This window comes from Lepisosteus oculatus, chromosome 6 (assembly GCF_040954835.1).
Source record: "Lepisosteus oculatus isolate fLepOcu1 chromosome 6, fLepOcu1.hap2, whole genome shotgun sequence".
Classification (NCBI taxonomy): domain Eukaryota; kingdom Metazoa; phylum Chordata; class Actinopteri; order Semionotiformes; family Lepisosteidae; genus Lepisosteus; species Lepisosteus oculatus.
In genome coordinates this window covers 13,260,587-13,279,994 of record NC_090701.1, presented here as the reverse complement: position 1 = coordinate 13,279,994, position 19,408 = coordinate 13,260,587, and the positions used below count along the sequence as shown (strand labels likewise).

The following is a 19,408-nucleotide window of genomic DNA, read 5'->3' as shown; positions in this document are numbered from 1 at the left end:
ACTTTCTTGTCACTAATTAATTGCTTGTTGGAAACTGAGCTTTTGTGTAGGTACAAACTTGCAAGCAATCATTTTACAGAGAGCTGAAAAATGCCCAGCTTCTGAGATTGATTTAATTTCCCTTACAGTATTTAAGCAGTGTTCTTAAAATAACTTCACCCCTTGAGTATCTGGCCATGCTTCATTAATAAAAGGGTTTCCTTTGCATGCTAATAAGTAATTTTAGTTTGGTAACCTCTCTTTCTGTCACTATTCAAGGGCATTTGTGCTGCGTAGTAGACTGTGTTCAGCATCATGCTCGCAGTGTTGCTTTTTAGAAAATGGTTCCCAGTCTTCTGTTGTTTAGTCTTCCTACTTCTTAACAGGTTTATCTACCTTCTGTATCGTCCGTTCCCTCTGGATTCCCAGAAGGCTGCTTTATGAAAATGAAGGCATATGGAATGTCTTGCATTCTCATAGTAATGGTAACCACTTCTTTGCTTTGTCACCTGTAACAGACCTTAAGATATTTACTAGGCCAAGGTGATCTACTGCTGTGCTTTTGTCTGCCCTTTTTCTGTGCTAGGCATTGAAGATAGCCAACTGTATTGTAATCCTGGATTATGAGGCACTGTGTCACTTGAAGAAAAAACAAATCTTGTCTGTTTTTCCATTTCTTGCAATAGAAGATGATACTGACCAGCTGTAGCCTGGCACCCTGGCAGAGAGCCGCAACTGAATAAAGTCCAGTTTTACTTAATAACAGTAGTAACTGTGATAGAGTGTTTTTGTGGTTATAATTTGTTCCAAGTATTCAGGATCCTTAAAGGTCCTGCCCAAGTCAACTCAGTCACAAAATCAGAGGACATACATGGAAACTACATGGGACCTTGTTTTTAAAATGAGAACAGAAAGTACTTTTTAGTACAAATGGTTGTGGGATTATGGAACAAGATCATATTGTTGTAGCTATTATTCAGTCTTTTTTGATTAAACAGTTGGATGAGATCCTTGGATCAATTAGCTAACTATCAGACAGGCTAGATAGGCCAGTATTCAGTTACGCTGTATGTGAAGTATACTATATTATTGTTGCATTATACAATAGTTTTGAATGCGTTATTTTATTTTGAATAAATATAATTTTAAAATAATCAAAAATGCTCATATAAACCACATTATTATGATATTGGTCTTGTAGCTTTTTCATAATTCATTGCCACATACTTACTAAGAAATGAATAAGGAGAGAGAGCCTAAAATCAGGTCTCTTGAATTACTAATTAACAATCAATAAGAAATGTATCACTAGGCAAACCGTGTGCTGGCTGAATACAAATACTGTATTCCATGTCTAGAAGAAGTGTTTGCCATTGTACAGTATATAGGTTTTGTATCACTGTCTGCAAGCTTCCTACATTTTAATAAGGTAATTTAGGATGCTGTTAAAATATTATTGTGGTTAAGTAAAAAATAAACAGAAAAGTCTTCCTTCCTTATTTTAAGTCTGTGCTGCCAACATGTTGTTTCTTTTATACCATAATAAGGACAAATTGAAATTGGCTTAGCTGGCTTGTGCATCAGCTAAGGTCATTCAGTATTGCCGGTAAATTATGTGCATGTGTTGTTTTTTTGCCACTGGCTATGACACTAACTTTGTTTTGTTTTTTTTTGCCTTAGGGCACTTCAGGGTATCTGTATTTAGCTTCTCCCCTCTGCTGTTCGGATCTCTTCCATGATTATGATTTTCTTAAATAACAAAATATACAGTATTTGACTATAGATGAAAATCAGCATTTTCTATCTTGTATTTGACGCAAGGAATTTCAAATTATAATTTCTTTCTTGCGCCATTATATCATTTACATTTCAGAACACTATAATTCCATATATATGGTATATTAACAGTAGTGTCCGTACATTTTATGCATATCTACCAGTTTTCAGTACACCTCTGGCAGATTCAATAACAGCTTCTTCCATTTACCCTAGTAGCATATTCCCACATCATGGGCAGATGTATGATTCTCTCTCTGAACACTCCTTTGTGGTTTCTCTCCTTTCACCCCACTGTGAAACAAAGCTTTTGTCAAAGCTTGCAACTGCTTTCAAATTTGATTTAATTCCAGATTTGAAAATAATATAGCGGCATTTTTTACATTATCTTAAAAATACAGAGTAGAAGATAGAGGATCTGGATGGAGCTGCTTAAAGAAAGGAGTAATTCAAGTAAATGAGTTATGTAATGAGATTTCCAAATCACTATTGACACAGCACTATTATTGTCTTTACTGAGGAGATGTACTGTGAGAGGGATTAAGAGGTGAGAAAGTTCTAAACAACATTACAAAAACATTTTTGTGAGATAGAAATTCACTTGGGTTTAATAAAAAAAAATGAAAGTACAAGAAACTTTTCTAAAGCATAACTCACTATAAATATGTGTAGGTACTGTATAGTGTATATACTGCAGTATCATTCACAGTGGTTTTTGATGGAATTATTTTGCACAGCCACTCACAGAAGGAGAAATCGATAGCCAAAAAACAAACTTTTTCCGCGATTGTTTGAATTTTCCAGGCTTGTATTCAATTCAGTTCTGTTTTGACAGAAGATCTTTAAAATATGTTTTAAACTGTATTTAGTGAGGAAAAGGCATTTGCAGATTTTAATATATGTAACTTCAATATACCCAAGTGCAATTACCGACATACAATGCTTCCTCTGTCTTTACTTAGTTGGAATAAACTTTGGCTGAACTGCATTGGCTTTCTCACAAATTCTGTTAGCATTTGTCAGAAATCAAACGGCTGAGGCATACAACATACAGAGCAATAGCATTCTGGAAGACTATCATAAGATCAAGGTAAATTTTCATATCAATTTATAAAAGATACAGTAAAGCATATTTTTTAAAATTAATTTGTTCTACTTAACTTTCATACCCTGTTAATGTTTTAAACTTCTACAGTCCTGCTTTCTTTATAGAAGTGGAATGTGGAAGGACGGTGGCATTTTGTGTCTTGCATTGTCTCGTACAATGTTTCACTTTTTTAAAGCTAAAGAGGTACACATTTGAAGTACAGCTACAGGTACATATTTCACCCAAAACATTCTGTTGAAGTAAACACATGGTTTTTCTAGTCCTACTGTACAACCAGCTCAGAGTAGTCCCCTTTTCTGATCTACATTGAAGGATTCAGGATTTTCTTTTCCAAAGTATAAATTAAATTAATGCAAGATGCTTAGAGTGTCACACAGGAAGCAAGAGAAAAAAAAATTAGGAGGACTTTGGAATGCTGCTGTAGTGCCCACATCGTGGCTGTTTGATTATTTTTTCAGAGCCTACAGAGAGTGCAGAGTGATTTCTGGGTTGCCGTTCTCGTTCAAGAATTGACCATTTTAAGATAGTAGAATAGCTCTTAAAGGATGATGTTGGCCACCTTTCAGTATGTCGGCAACACGAGAGGGTAAAAGCCCCTTCCAGCTTTTATTTTCCCCTTATTGTTTGCATAATGTGTTACATAGTGCCTGTGATATTAAAAAAGAAGCATTCAGCAAGTCCCGTTGTGTACCCAAGAGTATCAGCTTCGGAACTTAATACATGTCCATTAAACATCGAGGGCTGATGGGAGGTGCAAGGCCTCGCCATCCCTGTGACACACAAATTGCTGTGGCGGAACAGAAGGGTAATAGCAATAATGGTTAATGACTCGATAAAAGCAGCTTAGCCAGGAATAATGCTTGTTTGTGGGTGATGCGAAGCATGACACTGAAAAGCCTTGTTCGCGCTATTAAGTGGTGTGGGGTGTAGGCTTCAGAATTTGGGAACAGTGGAGGCAAGCAGACATTAAAAGTGCAAGTATAATGAGGCAAAACTACCACTGGGTGCCTTGAAAGAAACATACAAGCAGGAATAAGATATATAAAAATGGTATTGATTCGAAGCAGCTGTTTTCAAGAGGTCTCAGTTTGCGCACACTTCTTTCCAGCTGTTCTGTTTTTCAGGCCTGTTTTTTTTTATCTTCAGAAAGAACCTCATCTGTTCTTGCATCTGACTGGTTACATTCCTCTGAATCTAGTTTTGCTGTAATACGGTGTTTGATGTTAGGGCCACTAAGTAGCAGGCAGTAAATTACCTTTCTTGTAGCTTTTTTGTTGGTGGTAACGAATTAAAAAGGGAGGTTCATATCATGCACCAGGCTTACTGAAAAAGAACATTTGTGCTCCATTTCTAAAGTTTGTCTTGTATTTGTGTTGTTAAACATTCCTAATGATTCCCTGATCTAATGTTTTTCCTTTATAAAGTGTGAATTTCCACATGGACGTTTAACTGAATAGTTTTAGATTCAGCACACATTACTCTGTTTTAAGTGCACCTAAAGAAACTTAATGTATAGAATTTTACATTGAATGGTCTGTTTTCATTCAAATTTCGTCTGCAACACCAGTTTTTGAAGCACTGTATTTTGTCTCATATTTAAGCTATAGAGCTTTCAAAGCTGTTTTCATTTTACAGACTATTATTTTGAAACACATTGTAGGTGGTGCTTTTACATTAACCAAGTATGCGCTGTTTATCTTAAGTAAAGCCCTTGTTTAAATGAAGCACTTTACAACTAGAGCAATGAATGGGCTTTTGTCATGCAAAGTAATGTGTGATGCCAGACTACAGGGGGAAGAATTCCATCTGGCAGTCTAGTCATTGATCTGTAGAAAATCTTGAGCTGAATTACAATTGGATTAGCTCTTTGAGATTAAAAGATCATTAATGCTGAGGGTATCCTTTTTTTTTCCAGGAGTGGAGCCATCAATGCCCCAAGAACGCAGAACTCCAGTCACCCCCTCTTCCTCCCGATTCCATCGGCGTCGGTCATCCGGCTCCCGGGATGAACGGTACAGATCAGGTATGTGAGGAACATACTTTTCCTTTTCCGAAGGCACAATGCATCTCTGTTCTGAAGGTCATGGTTAAGGAGCCTCATTCTTTCCATTTTCATTTCCTATGATGAAGCCTGAGTTGAGGAGAATTGTCTCGTTTCCAAACATGAACTGGCCTTCTGCCAATCAGAACTTTTTACTGGTTTTGACTCCTGCTGCTGATCTCTTAATGACTTGATTTGGACAGGGTACTGTACAACCTGGTGGACTGTGGCTGACTGGGGTTGCAATGCCCTGAGTCTTTTGAGCTATAAAATTATTTAGCTCATGTCTTTGCATAAAATGTATAGTAAATACTGAAACAGAAATCTTCAAGGTCAAAACACATGCAGTAAAGTAGAACAGAAGAAATGGGTATCAAAATGAACTCCTTAAACACTTGCAGAACTGCAACAATTGTTTGTCATAATAAAGAACAGGCATTAAACAGACATACTGTATGTACCTGTAAATGTTTTATGCTGAGTATAAACTTCATTAGTTGGAACACAAAGTACAGTAAGGTCTTAATGACACTATGAAGCTCTTAATGAGCAGGTGGCAGGGAAATGCTTTGTTAACGTGAATCTGAATTTTAAGACTAATACATTCAATAATGTTGAGAAGTTGGAATCAGTACATCAGGGAGCTTTATACAAAACCTAGAGCAAATTTTAAAAAGGACCTGACTTCCCACCTGGTGATTCTACCTGCAACATATCTTTGTTTGCAACATATCACAATTCTCTTAAAAAGTGAGAGATATTGGCATATCTGGATTTTTGTTTCTTGACTTTCACCATTCAGCAGTTTTAATCCTGCCATATCCACTTTCTCACTGACGAGGTGATTTTGTGCTCCTGCAACATTCAGACTCGTTTGACACTATCAGAGTCAACCTGTGTTTAATAAAAATGATGCCGCGTACTTTATTTTTTTATTCATAAAGTAATATGTTTCTGTGTGTTATATATATATAGTATCTATGTGTATTTCACTTGTTCAGCTTGCTGGCACAGTAGTGGCATTACCCAGGCATGTGTTCTCCTCTTCAGTGGTGGGTAAAGTGGGGGCAAACTGGTATACATATACTGTACATGGAAATAATTGTTAATATCTAATTCCGTGCTATATATATAGTAATTGAATCATTATTAAATAAGAGTGCATTTAAGAACATTCTTTTTTCTGTGGCTTTTTGCTGATGATTATTTCTTCTTTGACCCTGACATTCATAGCACTCCTTTCAACACATTTTAGTTAATGCCATTCATACTGTGCACATAATGTAAGGTAGATAACTTCCAAATATATATTTTTTTCATTTAGGCCAAAAATATTTTCTTGAAGTATCCTCCATGTGGCCGTTCTGCTATCTCCATTAATCCCAGGTCTTCATACCTTGAATCCTTGTACGCAAGGCTGAAACGCACAATGCTGAAAAGGGCATGAGAAAATGGCATTTTTAGGAAATGCTGACATATTGTTTTGCCTGATGAGTATTTCAGTTCTATCTAATTCTAATTTTATGTGACTTTTATGTTTTGCTCGCATGTTTTGCACGTTTTGCACTTTTATGGGAGAAGCCAAAGACAAACGACCACAGTAGTGGACAATAAAATATCTGTCTAAGGATCTGCAGGACTGGGTGCTTTGTTGTTTAAGGCTGTTGTTACCTGTTGCTTATTATCCAGTCCAAGTGTCTGCTCCACCAGGAGAACTCTGCAGAATGATCAGTAAATAACGTTCTATAAAAAGTAACGTTCCCAGTCAGCTTTGATATCCTTACCACCTGTTGCAATTAAGAATGCATTGTTCAATTCCCTTTGTAGTCGAGTACAGGAAGGCTTCTAAGTAAAAAGAAAAACAGTCTTTAATAGAATGAAAAAGTGCTGAATAAAACAAAGAATTTAAAGAGTTTGTTTTATGGGGTGAATGTTCTATTATATTGTTATTAAATCACCGTGCAATTGAAGCTTCAATTTATTTTGACAGCCCTGAAATGAAGTGTTGATCCATTCAATCTCTTTCCAGCTAGTGTTTCAAGTACACCTTTTATTTCCTGTAAACAGGACAAAAGGCTGCCTTTGATCATTACATAATCTATCTTATACAGCTAAGTGTAGCTGCTCACACAGCCAGTGTGCAGGATGGTGCCTTTTGTTGTCTTTAAAATCCAGAGACCAGGAGTGCTCAGTCATAGTAATGAACATGTGTAGTTCGTGCCCTAGGCTGTAGTTAACCGTTGTATTCAGGGCAGCACAGTGTGTACAGCACCAGGCTTGTTAACAAATTGCCTGTGAGGAAATTTGATTTGTTGTCTCGGCAACATATTCCACATTGGTGATACATAATTTGCGGTAGGGAAAGTGTGTCAAATTATAGTTTTCATCCACGTGACTCAGCATGACTGAGAGATTCACCGTATTTAAAAAATGCATTACTTAATACTGCAGATAGCAGCAGTACAAGATGATGAGGAGCATAATAAACAGCATTATAAACAGTGTAGCTTGGTCCACTTATGTTTTTAATGTTAATTTAAAAAACGGTGGAAAATATTTGTGCAAATGCACACATCAAATGTGCAGTTGCCCTTGGTTTAGTTTCCATGAAGCACTCACCTGATTTAGTCTATATCATATTCCCTAGAACATAATAATAGGTCACTTTGCAGCCACATTTATCTGCAATCAATTGCAGGAGCCAAGAGGTGATCTGGTCACCTTGGGACAATATGATGTCTAATAAGAAGAACTGTTTTTATATGCAATCCAACTGCAGTTATCTATCCAAAGATATCTCAAAATATTTTGATAGCTCAAAAGTACAGATTCAAGCACTGCCCCCTTGCACATTTTAAAATGATTCAATGGGTTGCATCTTTTTTGGCTACACTATGAAAGAGGAGTATATAACCCTGTGCTCTGGGGTTTCCAGATTTTATGAGTCATCTGCTAAAGACTAAAAGAAAAGTAGTTAAAGTTATCAACTCGGTAAATAGCTAAAGGAATTGGGAAGTGCTATACCATGGGAAACCAAAGTTTGAGGCGGACAGATTTTGCAGACGTCTGCTCTTTATTGTGCATCTTAATGAACTGACTGAAAGTGGCAAACACCTGCCAAGACACCTTGGTGCCATAGCGCATTAACCAAAACATAAGCACAACAGCGTTGTAAAAACACACACGGGCGCTGTGTGCCCACATAACGGTAAGAACTCAGGCCAAAACACAAGCAAAACCTGAGGGAGTGGATTGTTGTTTTGTCGCAGGTAATTTGTCATCTGTGCACTGCAAATTTGCTCACTTTACTCTTCCCACACGTTAGAGGAACGTGTGTAAACACGGATTCAGCTCTTGCCAGTGCCTGCTTTATTCTTGATGCCATGTATCATGATTACTGAATTTCTAGTCTGATAATTATCAAATAAACTGCTTGCAAATCCTTGCAACTTTAAGTATTTTCATCTCCCTGAGGTGTAGCTTAGTAATTTTCTGTAGTTTGCATGCAAATCAACTACTGTATATACAGTCCTGCACAGTACATTGAGCTGGGGGGCTCTGGTTTCTCCAAATCTGCCTGCTGGAGTAGAATCCCAAGTCTCTGTGCTTTCAGCTGTCCCGTTCATTTGGGTTTTAGAACTTCAGACTGCTGAGCTACATAGAAGATCTACTCTGACTTAGAAGCACACAGTTAAGTGAAATAGTCACTCAATTCTAAAATAATAAGGAATATACACTTACAGCAAATGTTCACTTCCCTAATAATTGCTTAATAACCTTCAATTCACAGGATTTACAATCTACAGTCTTCATCTTATCATGGGTTACAAAAAACAACTAAGTCATCCTAATTTCTATTTCAATGTCTGATCAGAAAATAGTTTTTAGGTTAGGCATGGATTCATTAGGTTAATATTAAAGCAGATCTTCTTTATTTGATGGGTAATTTGAAAATAAAAATGAAATGGTGAAGGACTTCGTAGTTTCTGATTTCCTATGTTGCTCACATCTAAAGTCAGTTCCAAATTTTTGCTGCTGTGTTCAGAGCCATTGTGATGATCAGATCATTGCACTGAAATAAGAAAAGATCTATTTTCGAGGTATATGTTCACCTTGCAGAAAGATTAAGGACTGAAGTTTGAGGTGTGTAAATAATGGACTTGCCATTGTACATCCATATTATTTATTTACTAATTTTGAACTTGCTGTCCATGTCATACTGTATGAGAGAAAAAAATAAGACTTATTATTTTATCCCACACATAAAGAAGGTTTTATAGCCGTAAGTTTCAGCATGGAATTAACTGGTATTTTTTCCTTCTCATGTTTTACCCGGTATAGGCCATAGTATAACTAGCCAAATATAGACAAAGACACTCCTTAGTTGTCTATTTCTTTTTTATGTGAAAAATTATATCTTTTTGAAATCAGGTTTTGGCCAGCAGTAAAAAAGAAAACACTTTTTTTACAGTCTAGACTTGTTTTGGTTATATGCATTTGAACTCTGGTGTTTTAAAACCATTTTTGGACATTTAAACACGTCATTTGGGGTTACTGCAAAACATGATACAAAAGGAAATTTTTAGTACATTAATTCATTTTCCAGTGCAATTTCATTATAAGAAAACTTACTTTCACGAATATTTGAAATATGGAAGGCACACCCGAAGAAGGCTCCACAGGCGAAACGTTGTGTTTCTTTTCTTCTCCTTTCAGCATGAAAGAAACCTTTACTTGCTCCTTTGTAGCCCATGCAGTGCTGATGCAGCTAACTACTTGAACTATTTGACAATATGATTCTTTTTATATTGATGAAGATTTAATCTGAAAATTTGATTGATAAGCGAGCATAATAAAACTTGTCTTTTTTAGTTTATTCCTGACACAGAATATGGAACGTGTGACAGGTAACAGATGAATAGTGACAGACCTCTTTCAATATTCCTTAAAATAAAATTAAATCACCATATAATGGAATGATTAAGTTGTATCCTTGAACATTATGTAAAGTTATATTTTTTACTCAGACACTTAGTTTCAGTCTCAGATACTGCAGCTTTTTGCCATTAGTCTTCTGACTCTTGGCTTCCTGCAGGAATTGCATTTGTTATGAAAAATGAACAACTGGATTTTTCTCCTTCATTTCCAAACGTTTTAGTCTAATACAGTAGCTTCAGAATCAGCTTCAGGCAAAAGATAGATTTAACTGGTTATAAGATAAAACCATTTTATAATTTGTTTTTCCAAAAACTCTGTCAGTTGCAGTTTTAACTTGCACATCTATGTTTTATGAAGATGTACAGTATAGCCTATAACGTGTAATATCCTGAAGCTGAAATTAATAAAATGTTATTATTAAACATGTGTTAGACTTTATGTATAGCTTGGTCATTTTATCCTTTTACTTCGAATCATTCTAGTGAAGATGAAGATGAACATGATAAAATCCAAAACTTCATAAACATTTGAAATTCGCATACAACTGAATCACAGTTTTTTTTGACTACATCTTTCCTGAATTAGTTGACAAAAGGCACACACAGTTACAGTGTCCTACAAAATTACTGGAACAACAAAGGAAAAACAGCCAGTTTTGCCTTACAGTAAAGCAATTTTTATTCATGATTAATGATTCTGATTTTAAGAAGCATAGTGGCACAGTAATTGCTGCCTGAATTGTGATCCAGAAGTGTTCATTTAATTGTATATTCACACCATAAAGCACAAGCTCCACTTCTTTTTTGCTATAATTATGTGGTTATGATGTAGCAATTCAAAAGGCAAATAGAATTTTAGGGTTTAAAAGTTAAAAGTGTAGATTAAAAATCAAGGGATGTTATGTTAAAATTGTATATCCGTCAGTTTGTGTTTAAAACATTGTGTACTGTTCATATCACCACAGTAAAGACATTGACAAAATCAGTCCTATGGATTATTTGTATAATTGGTGAAACTTGAACCAGAGGATACAAGTGGAAGTGCATTTTTTCTAAAGATCTGAGAACAGAATACAATTCTTTACCTGTTTCTTGTGGTATTCCTAAGTACAACAAAGGGTTGTGGTAGTACGAAACAAGCCAGTGAGCTTCTTGGCCTCCTTTGAAGAAATGGATGGATAAAATATCCTTCACATTTTTATAACTGTCCTTTTGATTATTTCTTCCACAAATCTGGCTATGTGGTGCTCTTAAGTAGTTGCTTTCATGTCTTCATAGGGTTGCCTTCCTTCCTTCCAGCTGCTGCATCAAACACAGTTTAGTTTCTTTACAGCTACGTATTTGGTACTCATTAGCACATTTGCTGGTGCACTGGAGATACATGGGATGTATCCTTTTGCCAAATCTGCACAAAAGTTTGTTTTGCTACCTTGCAAGCTTTATCAGGAATATTTACTTTAGCAATCTACCTGCTTCCACTTACATATTTAACATGGTTTGATACCTTTGAACTTGACTAAATAAAGAAGTATTTCATTTCAACACTTCTCTGCCTTGCTGGTGTTTGTTCAAGCAGAGTTTTTCAAGTTTTTTTTTCTGAAGTGGAACCTTACTTTTAAGTTATTAATATTGTTATTATCATAAGGGGATGAGGGCAGTCAACAGATGTTATGTAATAGTCCTGACACCAGCTGGAATGCAAACAACAGAACAAAAGCACAACACACAAGTCTTAAAATAATTTGGCTTTTGTCTTTAAGTGTGCAGTATCTTAAAAGGACAAAGGTTTATTAGCAAAACTAACACACAAAAGGCAAAACTAATATTTGTGGACTATTGTTAAAGTCAGTTCCAGAGCCAATAACACTGCCTTCACACACTCAATGGCTGACATGATCAAATTTAAATTGAAAAAAATAAATAGAAGTTAAAGACACAATATAACTGTTTTTTTGAAAACCTTTCTAAAAGTTATTTATTTTGCTGACACCTCAAAATGCAAGAATCAAACTTCACTCTCACATGTAGTTCAAGTGAAATACTGTAATATTTTGGATGACATAATTGTAATTAATCTTATGACAGTTTGGTGATGCAATAGTGTTATAGAGTATGTGTGACTACCTAAAAAAAGGGTACACTGCATAAATGAATGACAAGGATTTGTCACGGATGTTGGAAGGGCTTGACGTGGAATGGCCAGGAGAACAGTAGAGACCCTGTGCGTAGTGGTACAACACGGAGGTTAGCCCGGGCTCAGGAGGTCAGACGATGTCGGAAAGAATCCTATGCCCTCAGGCCACGGACGTGGGGCGGCCTGGTGCTAGGCGGGTCTCATGACATCCGTACCCTCAGTGCTGAGCCAGGAGCAGAGTAGACACATGAAGTAAATAGCCAACACAACAAGACACACCAGAAAGATGAGAATAATCACAGGGAACTAGGAACAGGACAGAAGCAGAGCGCCCTCTAGGTGTACAGGGTGTGACAGGATTATATTAAGGCTGTGTTTTTCTTCTAAAACTACTACCACACAAAAGAGAGATCAAATTGCATGTTTTAGCACGTCACAGGCAACATGTTCTGTGCTGGAAATGCGGCTCTGATTGGAGAAAGGGCACATCCCTCACCTACAGCCTGCAAGTGTCCAGGAAGGTTCAGGACTAAATGTACAGCCAAGAGCAGAGACATGACTCTATTGTGTCAAAATGTGTGTATGCGTTTAATTTCAAGGCTTAATTTTGCTTTCCTAAAGTAGTTTAAAACACTCCACTGCGAACTATATATGTATTAAGTCAGTATTGGATGATACAGTTTGGCTACTGTACACTATACTGTATAGTGACCCATATAGTGTGTGGACAATGTGTTTTCATCATGCTTGTGTGAGTTCTTGTGGCTTCAGATTACTTCTGAGTTTTCAGTAAGATTATTTTACTGTAAGACTGCCGATACACAGACACCAACACAGTAGTTTAATTGAGAAGAAACCACCAAAGAATTTATGTTTACTGCAGAATAGAGCTTTTGCTGTTGCCTGTTGTGATAGTTCTCGATCTGTGTTCGATTCGAAAATGTTTAAAGTGTCTTCATTCTGACTGGCCGTCTTGCAGAAGTTCTAAGACGTGGGCGTTTACTTTGTGTTTTCCAGATGTACACACTGAGGCTGTCCAGGCAGCACTGGCCAAACATAAGGAAAGGAAGATGGCAGTGCCCATGCCCTCCAAGCGCCGCTCACTGGTCGTACAAACCTCGATGGATGCCTACACTCCCCCAGGTGAGGAACATATACCCCACCAAGGTAATGCCATGGCAGTGAGTATGATGTTGACAGCACGGCTGAATGATGTGATTGTGCAGCAGTGACCTTTGAGAAGCAGAAAAGGGCTAACCCACTGATTTTGTGTGCCTGTTGTGTTCCTGTCAGTGCATTATCAGTGTGGCTTTTCAATTAGGGTTCTGCAAGACACCATTATATTTTTCTTATTTATAAAAATGTGTTTCTCATTCCCATCTACAAATCTTTCACAGTAGAAGGCTAACATTTTTCCCCTTGTTTATTGTCTTTTTTTAACATCTTTCTGTTTCTCTGAAGAACACTGGCATAAATATTGTGCTATGCGTGAAAAAATACAGTATATTGCAGAACTGAAATCACATTTTTAAATCTAGCTACAAAAACAAAATATTTACATTTGGGTTTTTTACCAGAATGTCAGACAGCTCTGGTATTCCACGGATTCCTCTAGTATTTCAACATGGAGGATAGTTTATATTTACAACTGTGCTTTAAATAGGAAAGATCAGACCATCACAGTTAACAAACTACCATAAAATGATGTTAGCATACTTAATATTTTATATTATATAGATGTTTTTGTATCAAAACATTAAACTAGCACAAACATGGAATACGAATATACCGTACTTTACAGTTTTTGCAAAAGTGTGGTGACCATTGTCAAAACATATCATCAAAAAAACTATAATATCTAAAGCTGGCACCATCATACCAAACACTGAAAACGTGTGCATCTTCACATTAGATAATCTGCACAATTATTTAAACACACCAAAAGTGTTTTGGTCACCATAACGTTATAGTTTGGAGCAGGGGTGCCCATTATGTCAAAACAGCTCTGGGTCGATCGCATCACAATCTTAAAATATACATGGTCGTTTTAATTCAAGTGTAAGCTAAATTTAAGTGTAGGCTGACGCTGGCTTTATCCTTATTCCCACCCTTTTTTGTCTGAAACAATCTAAATAAACCTGATTGACACTGACTGGCATTTTTAACTGACTTGACTGGCATACTCATTGAACTTAACTAAGAGCTGCAAGGTAAAGACAAGAATGCGATCGATATGACCAGCACTGTTAACACTTTCAAATGAAAATTAGAATTGCTGGCTTCAAAGCTACAGCGTCATGACCTAACAAACTTACCAAACACAGTATACGAGCTGTAAAAACAGGGAAAAGAAACTGCACAGTTTGACACTGCATGCTACGTGTCTTGTAGCGGACTTCAACAAAGGCCTCCAAGGCTTTGCAGTACTTGAGCCGATTGCGACTTTCATGCGTTTTCCGTTTGGAGCAGAAACAGATGCTGATGCTCTCGCCGTCAAAATCGCCTCCTTGTTTCACCTTGATTCGTCAGCGCTCGGGGATGAAATTTTATCACTCCAATCAGACATTCAAATAAAGGCGAGGGCTACTGCTGGGCAGTTTTGGAACTTGCTTACAAAGTAAAAGTGTCCAAGCATGCGAAAATGCGGAGCTTACTTTAAAGCTTTTTTTGGATCGACTTACTTATGCGAATCAGCATTTTCCTACCTGAAGGTCATTAAAACCAAATACCGGTCAACTCTGTCTGATGACCACCTGGAAACCTGCCTGAGGCTTGCAACCAGTGGCTACTGTCCTGATTATGCAAAACTGGCTGACTCCATTTAGTGCAAATTATCAGAATAAGTTAGGGACCCCCATCTATTTATCAGCAAGTGCCACAATGAATAATTATAATTTTGCCTCATATAGACTATACTGTAATTATTATAGCACGAAAATAATACATTCAGTAACTACATAAACTTGCTTATAGGAATTTATAACCTAACTATTTGTAATATTATATATTGTAATATATATAATATATAATATATAAAAAAATACAGATCAGTAGATCTTGTTGACTTGCCAAATCCGAAAGTAGATCTTAAGCTACAAAAGTGTGGGCACCCCAGGTTTAGAGCATAGAAAAATATTTTCTGCATGTACTGTATTGAAATGAAAGATGTTAATTTTTGTCAGGTGATGTTTTGTTAATAGCTGTACAACAAACAATAAGGATTTGAGTTCATTTAAAAGTTGGGAAGGAGAAGTCATTCAGGTGGAGAATATAGAAATTTTTATTTGAACTTACATATTCATATTATTCTGTATTTTTATTTGAACATACTTTTTATCGGTACTGATATTTATCAGTACTTATCACCAGTCCAGTATATTTATTATTCTAGTTTGCTTGAGACTCAAATATGATGAATTTCAATGCTCTGACAAACACATCTGCTCACATTTGCCACAAACAGCTGTGTAGATAACTTCTTGTATTTATCATTATAAATGTATATCTAGCATCTGCATAGTCACGTGGACATTCTGTGATTCTGTGGAAAGTGATATGCTTTTTACAATAATAGAAATGCACCATCTTTGGCTACCAAACATGTTTAAGAATAAGTTGACCATCAAGCCCTGCTTTAAATTTGTATTGCTACAGTTTTATGTTAAAATAATTTTGGTTTTTGAAATGGCTTAAAGGTTTATACTCTTGGCACAGAACGTTAGTACCGTTACTGGTTTGCATAATAAGATAGTCATTGAACAACACAGGCTAACATTCTACACATTTGCCATTGTGTGCGCTTTATTTGTAATGTGTCTACAGAGTGGGATAGGAGCACTGAGAGGTATCAACCAAGAGGTGTGTATTTTTATAATTTAGTATTAGGGAGTTTTCGACTTTTGTGTATAAAACAGGATGTGTGCATGCAAGGGTGACATAAGTGTTAGTGAAAACAACAACCAAAAATGGAATTTCATTATTTTAGGCTGTTTTCTTCGAAGAAAATTGCATTTGGTTTAGAAGTATAAATGGAACGTTTGTATTAATTTTTTCTGTTATTTTCTTTAATGAGCCCCAAAGTCATAATCCAAATGCTTAATTCAAAAACTTGATGAACTGTACTGATGAACAATATACTGATGAACTTTAGACTCTCTTAATTAAAAATCTATGAAAATAAAGCAATACATGGGTTAATAGTAAAACAAAAAGAATTATACATTAACCAGCATCTTTTTATAGTTACCTTACTATGTATAAGAACTCCAAAATAATGTTTACAAGGCAGTTGCTTATTTTTGTATTAAAAGAAACGATATATATTTCCAAAAACAGCAGACTCATTTTAAATTAATGCAAATCGTTTACCTCTATTGTACATGAGCTGTCAGCTTCTAATCCAGCCTCTATGTCATGAGAATTGTGATATGAGAATTTTCACTTTTACAGATTTCATTTAACCCAGTTAACACTGTTCTCTTCAATTGTCACTTCAAATGCCATGGCTGCAATGTCTTCTCTCTGGATGAATTGAGCAACAAAATATTTTTTTTTCCCAGTCAGTCTGTATTTCTATATTGGTTGAGTTAAAGAAGGATTAACTGTATATTTGGAGACATTTTAATTTAACAGACAGGCCCTCTCAGAAATATCAAATATGGATCATTCAGTTTGTTTCCATAGTGGGATTTTCTTATTTAATGTAATTGGAGAATGCAGTAAGTCGAAGGTGGAAAAACAATCATGAAATTAGTTTTTGAATCCTCTTCCTTAAAACTGCATTTTAGCAATGCTGATAATCCTGTTAGAATCACATTAAGGGTAAAGTACAAAAGTGCTGAATAGTTACATTTTTTCACTACATTAGCAAATTACGTTTTTTCTTTGACAAAAGCGTGGTTGCTTCACAATTCTTCAAAAACTTTTTATATTGAAATATAAAAAGCAGGACAATATAGCCTCCTATTTGTGCACCCCCTAAAAAGTTTTTTTTGTTGTTTAGTTTACTCTTGGCATTCTCATTTTTAAATACACTATCCCAGGGGCTGAATCTTCTGGGCATCATCCAGAAGTAATGAGAGAAATAAATTGAAGGGTTGCTAGGTGATAAATAAATATTGCTATTTCCAATACTAGAAACTATATCTTGCTCTTGATTTATTGATGACTGGAAATTTTGGAAACAATATATTTTGTTTCTTAATGGCATTGAGTACTGATGCAGAAGTGGACAATTTATTTGTATGCAAATAAAGCATAAAAAATAAAATAAAAAAATCTTTTTTTAATGGCGTGTTTTGTGATAAAGTTCAGGTTGTCTTAATTATTTTCAAGCATTTCTGTCTTGTTGAGGGTTTTGATATGGAAATTAACTTTGTCCATTAAAGGAATACATAAAAAATCACCTGATGAGTTTACAGGTGACAAGTTAGACTATTACTGTGTGTCATTTTATTTCCCCACATACTGTAGAATTAATAGTAGGAATAGTACCAGTAGTAGTTGTTTTTGCTTATTGTTGTTGCTGTTGTTGTTGATACAGGACGTGATAGGAGTTTAATGGTAACAATGTGTAATGCAAATTGTTATGCTAAATTAGTTGCCAGCAGGCCCTTAATTTAACTCAGAAATACATTCACAGGTATACTGTATACTGTACACGTGCTGTAGGGTTTCTTGATTTTGCTCTAAACAACAAACAGCAGAGTTTACAGTCAGTGTCAGCTGAAGGAGTCACTGCAGGAGATCACTGCTGATTTCACAGACGCCCAACTAGTCTGTGTGTTGCCATGGCAAGTCAGTGATCTCTTGGTATACCCTCCAGAGGTGAGCAGGACAGAAGAAGGGATTGTCATGGAAAAGGAACCTGCGCTTTGGGCAGGAAGAAACACTTTTCAGTCTAGTATGAATATTCGTTTCTGTTTTTGTCAGAAGCTTTATTGAAGCCAAGGGTGGGTGACGAGCCTCAATGTATAATTACGAGGGGGTGGGGTATCATTTTATTTGTGAAAAGAAAAAAAATCACATTACATTGGGAATTGTTTACACTGGGAAGCTTTTCATCCTCCTTTCACTTGATTATGTATCAGTAATGTGTTTGGATAGACAAGAACATCAGTCAAATTTCTGTCCCAAACATGTTAGAATATAAAACAAAGAACACATTTCAATTCTGAAACGTGCTTTTCTTTACTATCAGATGGAAATCCTTATGGCTTAAATTATTGATTGATGGTTAACCTCTACAACAAACTCTAGATTCCTGACCCCCTCTTGTGGCAGGGTGGTAAACCAAAAGAACTGGTGGGACTCGATTGACGTTTGTCTTTTTATCATTCAGAGGATCTTATTATGCATGGCAGGTTACCTGACTTTGCAATGATTTCTATCTGAGAAAAGAAAAATGCCTGAGTTGGCAAATATGAAATGTTTTTGGTGTCTATTGGTAGAAAGGGTACAGTATGACACAAAGTAGATACATAATATTAAGACATGTTGCCGAAGGTAAATGGGGGAAAATGTGGTATACAACACTGTATATATTTCGTTTGTTCTTATTCTTTTTCTTAATTTGACATTTTAATGAGTGTACAGTATGTGTTCTTCATGATTCAATTTTTAAAACTGTGTTTAAATAGTGTCCAGTCCAGTTGAGAATCTAGAATTGAGAATTACTTCAGTAGGTTGCAATTCCCACCATACAGTAATGTTAACAGTAAAGTCAGCCTTTGTGTATTGACAAGACCACAAATGGTGAAAAGGCCCTTGCTTGAACTGCACTGACTCTCTGACATGCAAATTGCATGCAAAAAAAGACTTGTTTTCACCTAGATCCACTGCACCTGCTAGGTGGCCAGTTAACTTTACAGGAATGTTGCCAAGAGACAAGTATGGAGGTTTCAAAAAATAGAAAAAGAAATGAGTGGACATATTGGTGTTTGAGCAAAATTTTCTTGGCACAAAAGCTGAATATAAGAGAGAAAATCAACAATGCTGATATAACTTTTTACATTCTGTCATGCAGTGTTTTGTGCTGGTTTGGGTTCAATATAATTGACTTTCCTACAGTTCCTGATTTGCATTTGTACCCTGCTGAACACAAGCCGCCCTTGGTTGGAAGAAAGAACTACCACCCTTTTTTTTAATTTCGTCGAGCTGTCTGTCCCTAACCAGGTATTGCTGTGTTGTCTTCCTAGACACCTCCTCCGGGTCAGAGGAAGAGGGCTCGGTGCAAGGGGACTCCCAGGGGACGCCCACTTCCAGCCAGGGAAGCATTAACATGGAGCACTGGATTAACCGTGCCATCCACGGCTCCACCACTTCCTCCACCACTTCCTCTTCCTCCACGCAGAGTGGGGGCAGCGGGGCCGCCAACCGCCTCGCTGACGTCATGGCCCAGACGCACATCGGTAAGTCAGGTAATCCCTCCATTT

At 36.4% G+C, this 19,408-nt stretch overlaps 1 protein-coding gene across 11 annotated transcripts in view; it reads left to right on the top strand.

Moving 5' to 3' along the window:
• The window catches only part of dip2ca (disco-interacting protein 2 homolog Ca), a 222,912-nt gene that overhangs the window by 121,628 nt on the left and 81,876 nt on the right, over positions 1-19,408 (top strand). For 5 of the 11 annotated variants that reach the window (XM_069190998.1, XM_015354823.2, XM_069190999.1 and 2 more), the window contains 3 exons: positions 4,779-4,886; positions 12,993-13,142; positions 19,172-19,393. In XM_069190998.1, the coding sequence (XP_069047099.1) occupies positions 4,779-4,886; positions 12,993-13,142; positions 19,172-19,393 (480 nt within the window). The remainder of the gene's footprint in view (positions 1-4,778; positions 4,887-12,992; positions 13,143-19,171; positions 19,394-19,408) is intronic. The other 6 variants (XM_069190997.1, XM_015354838.2, XM_015354836.2 and 3 more) reach the window with 3 other exon arrangements.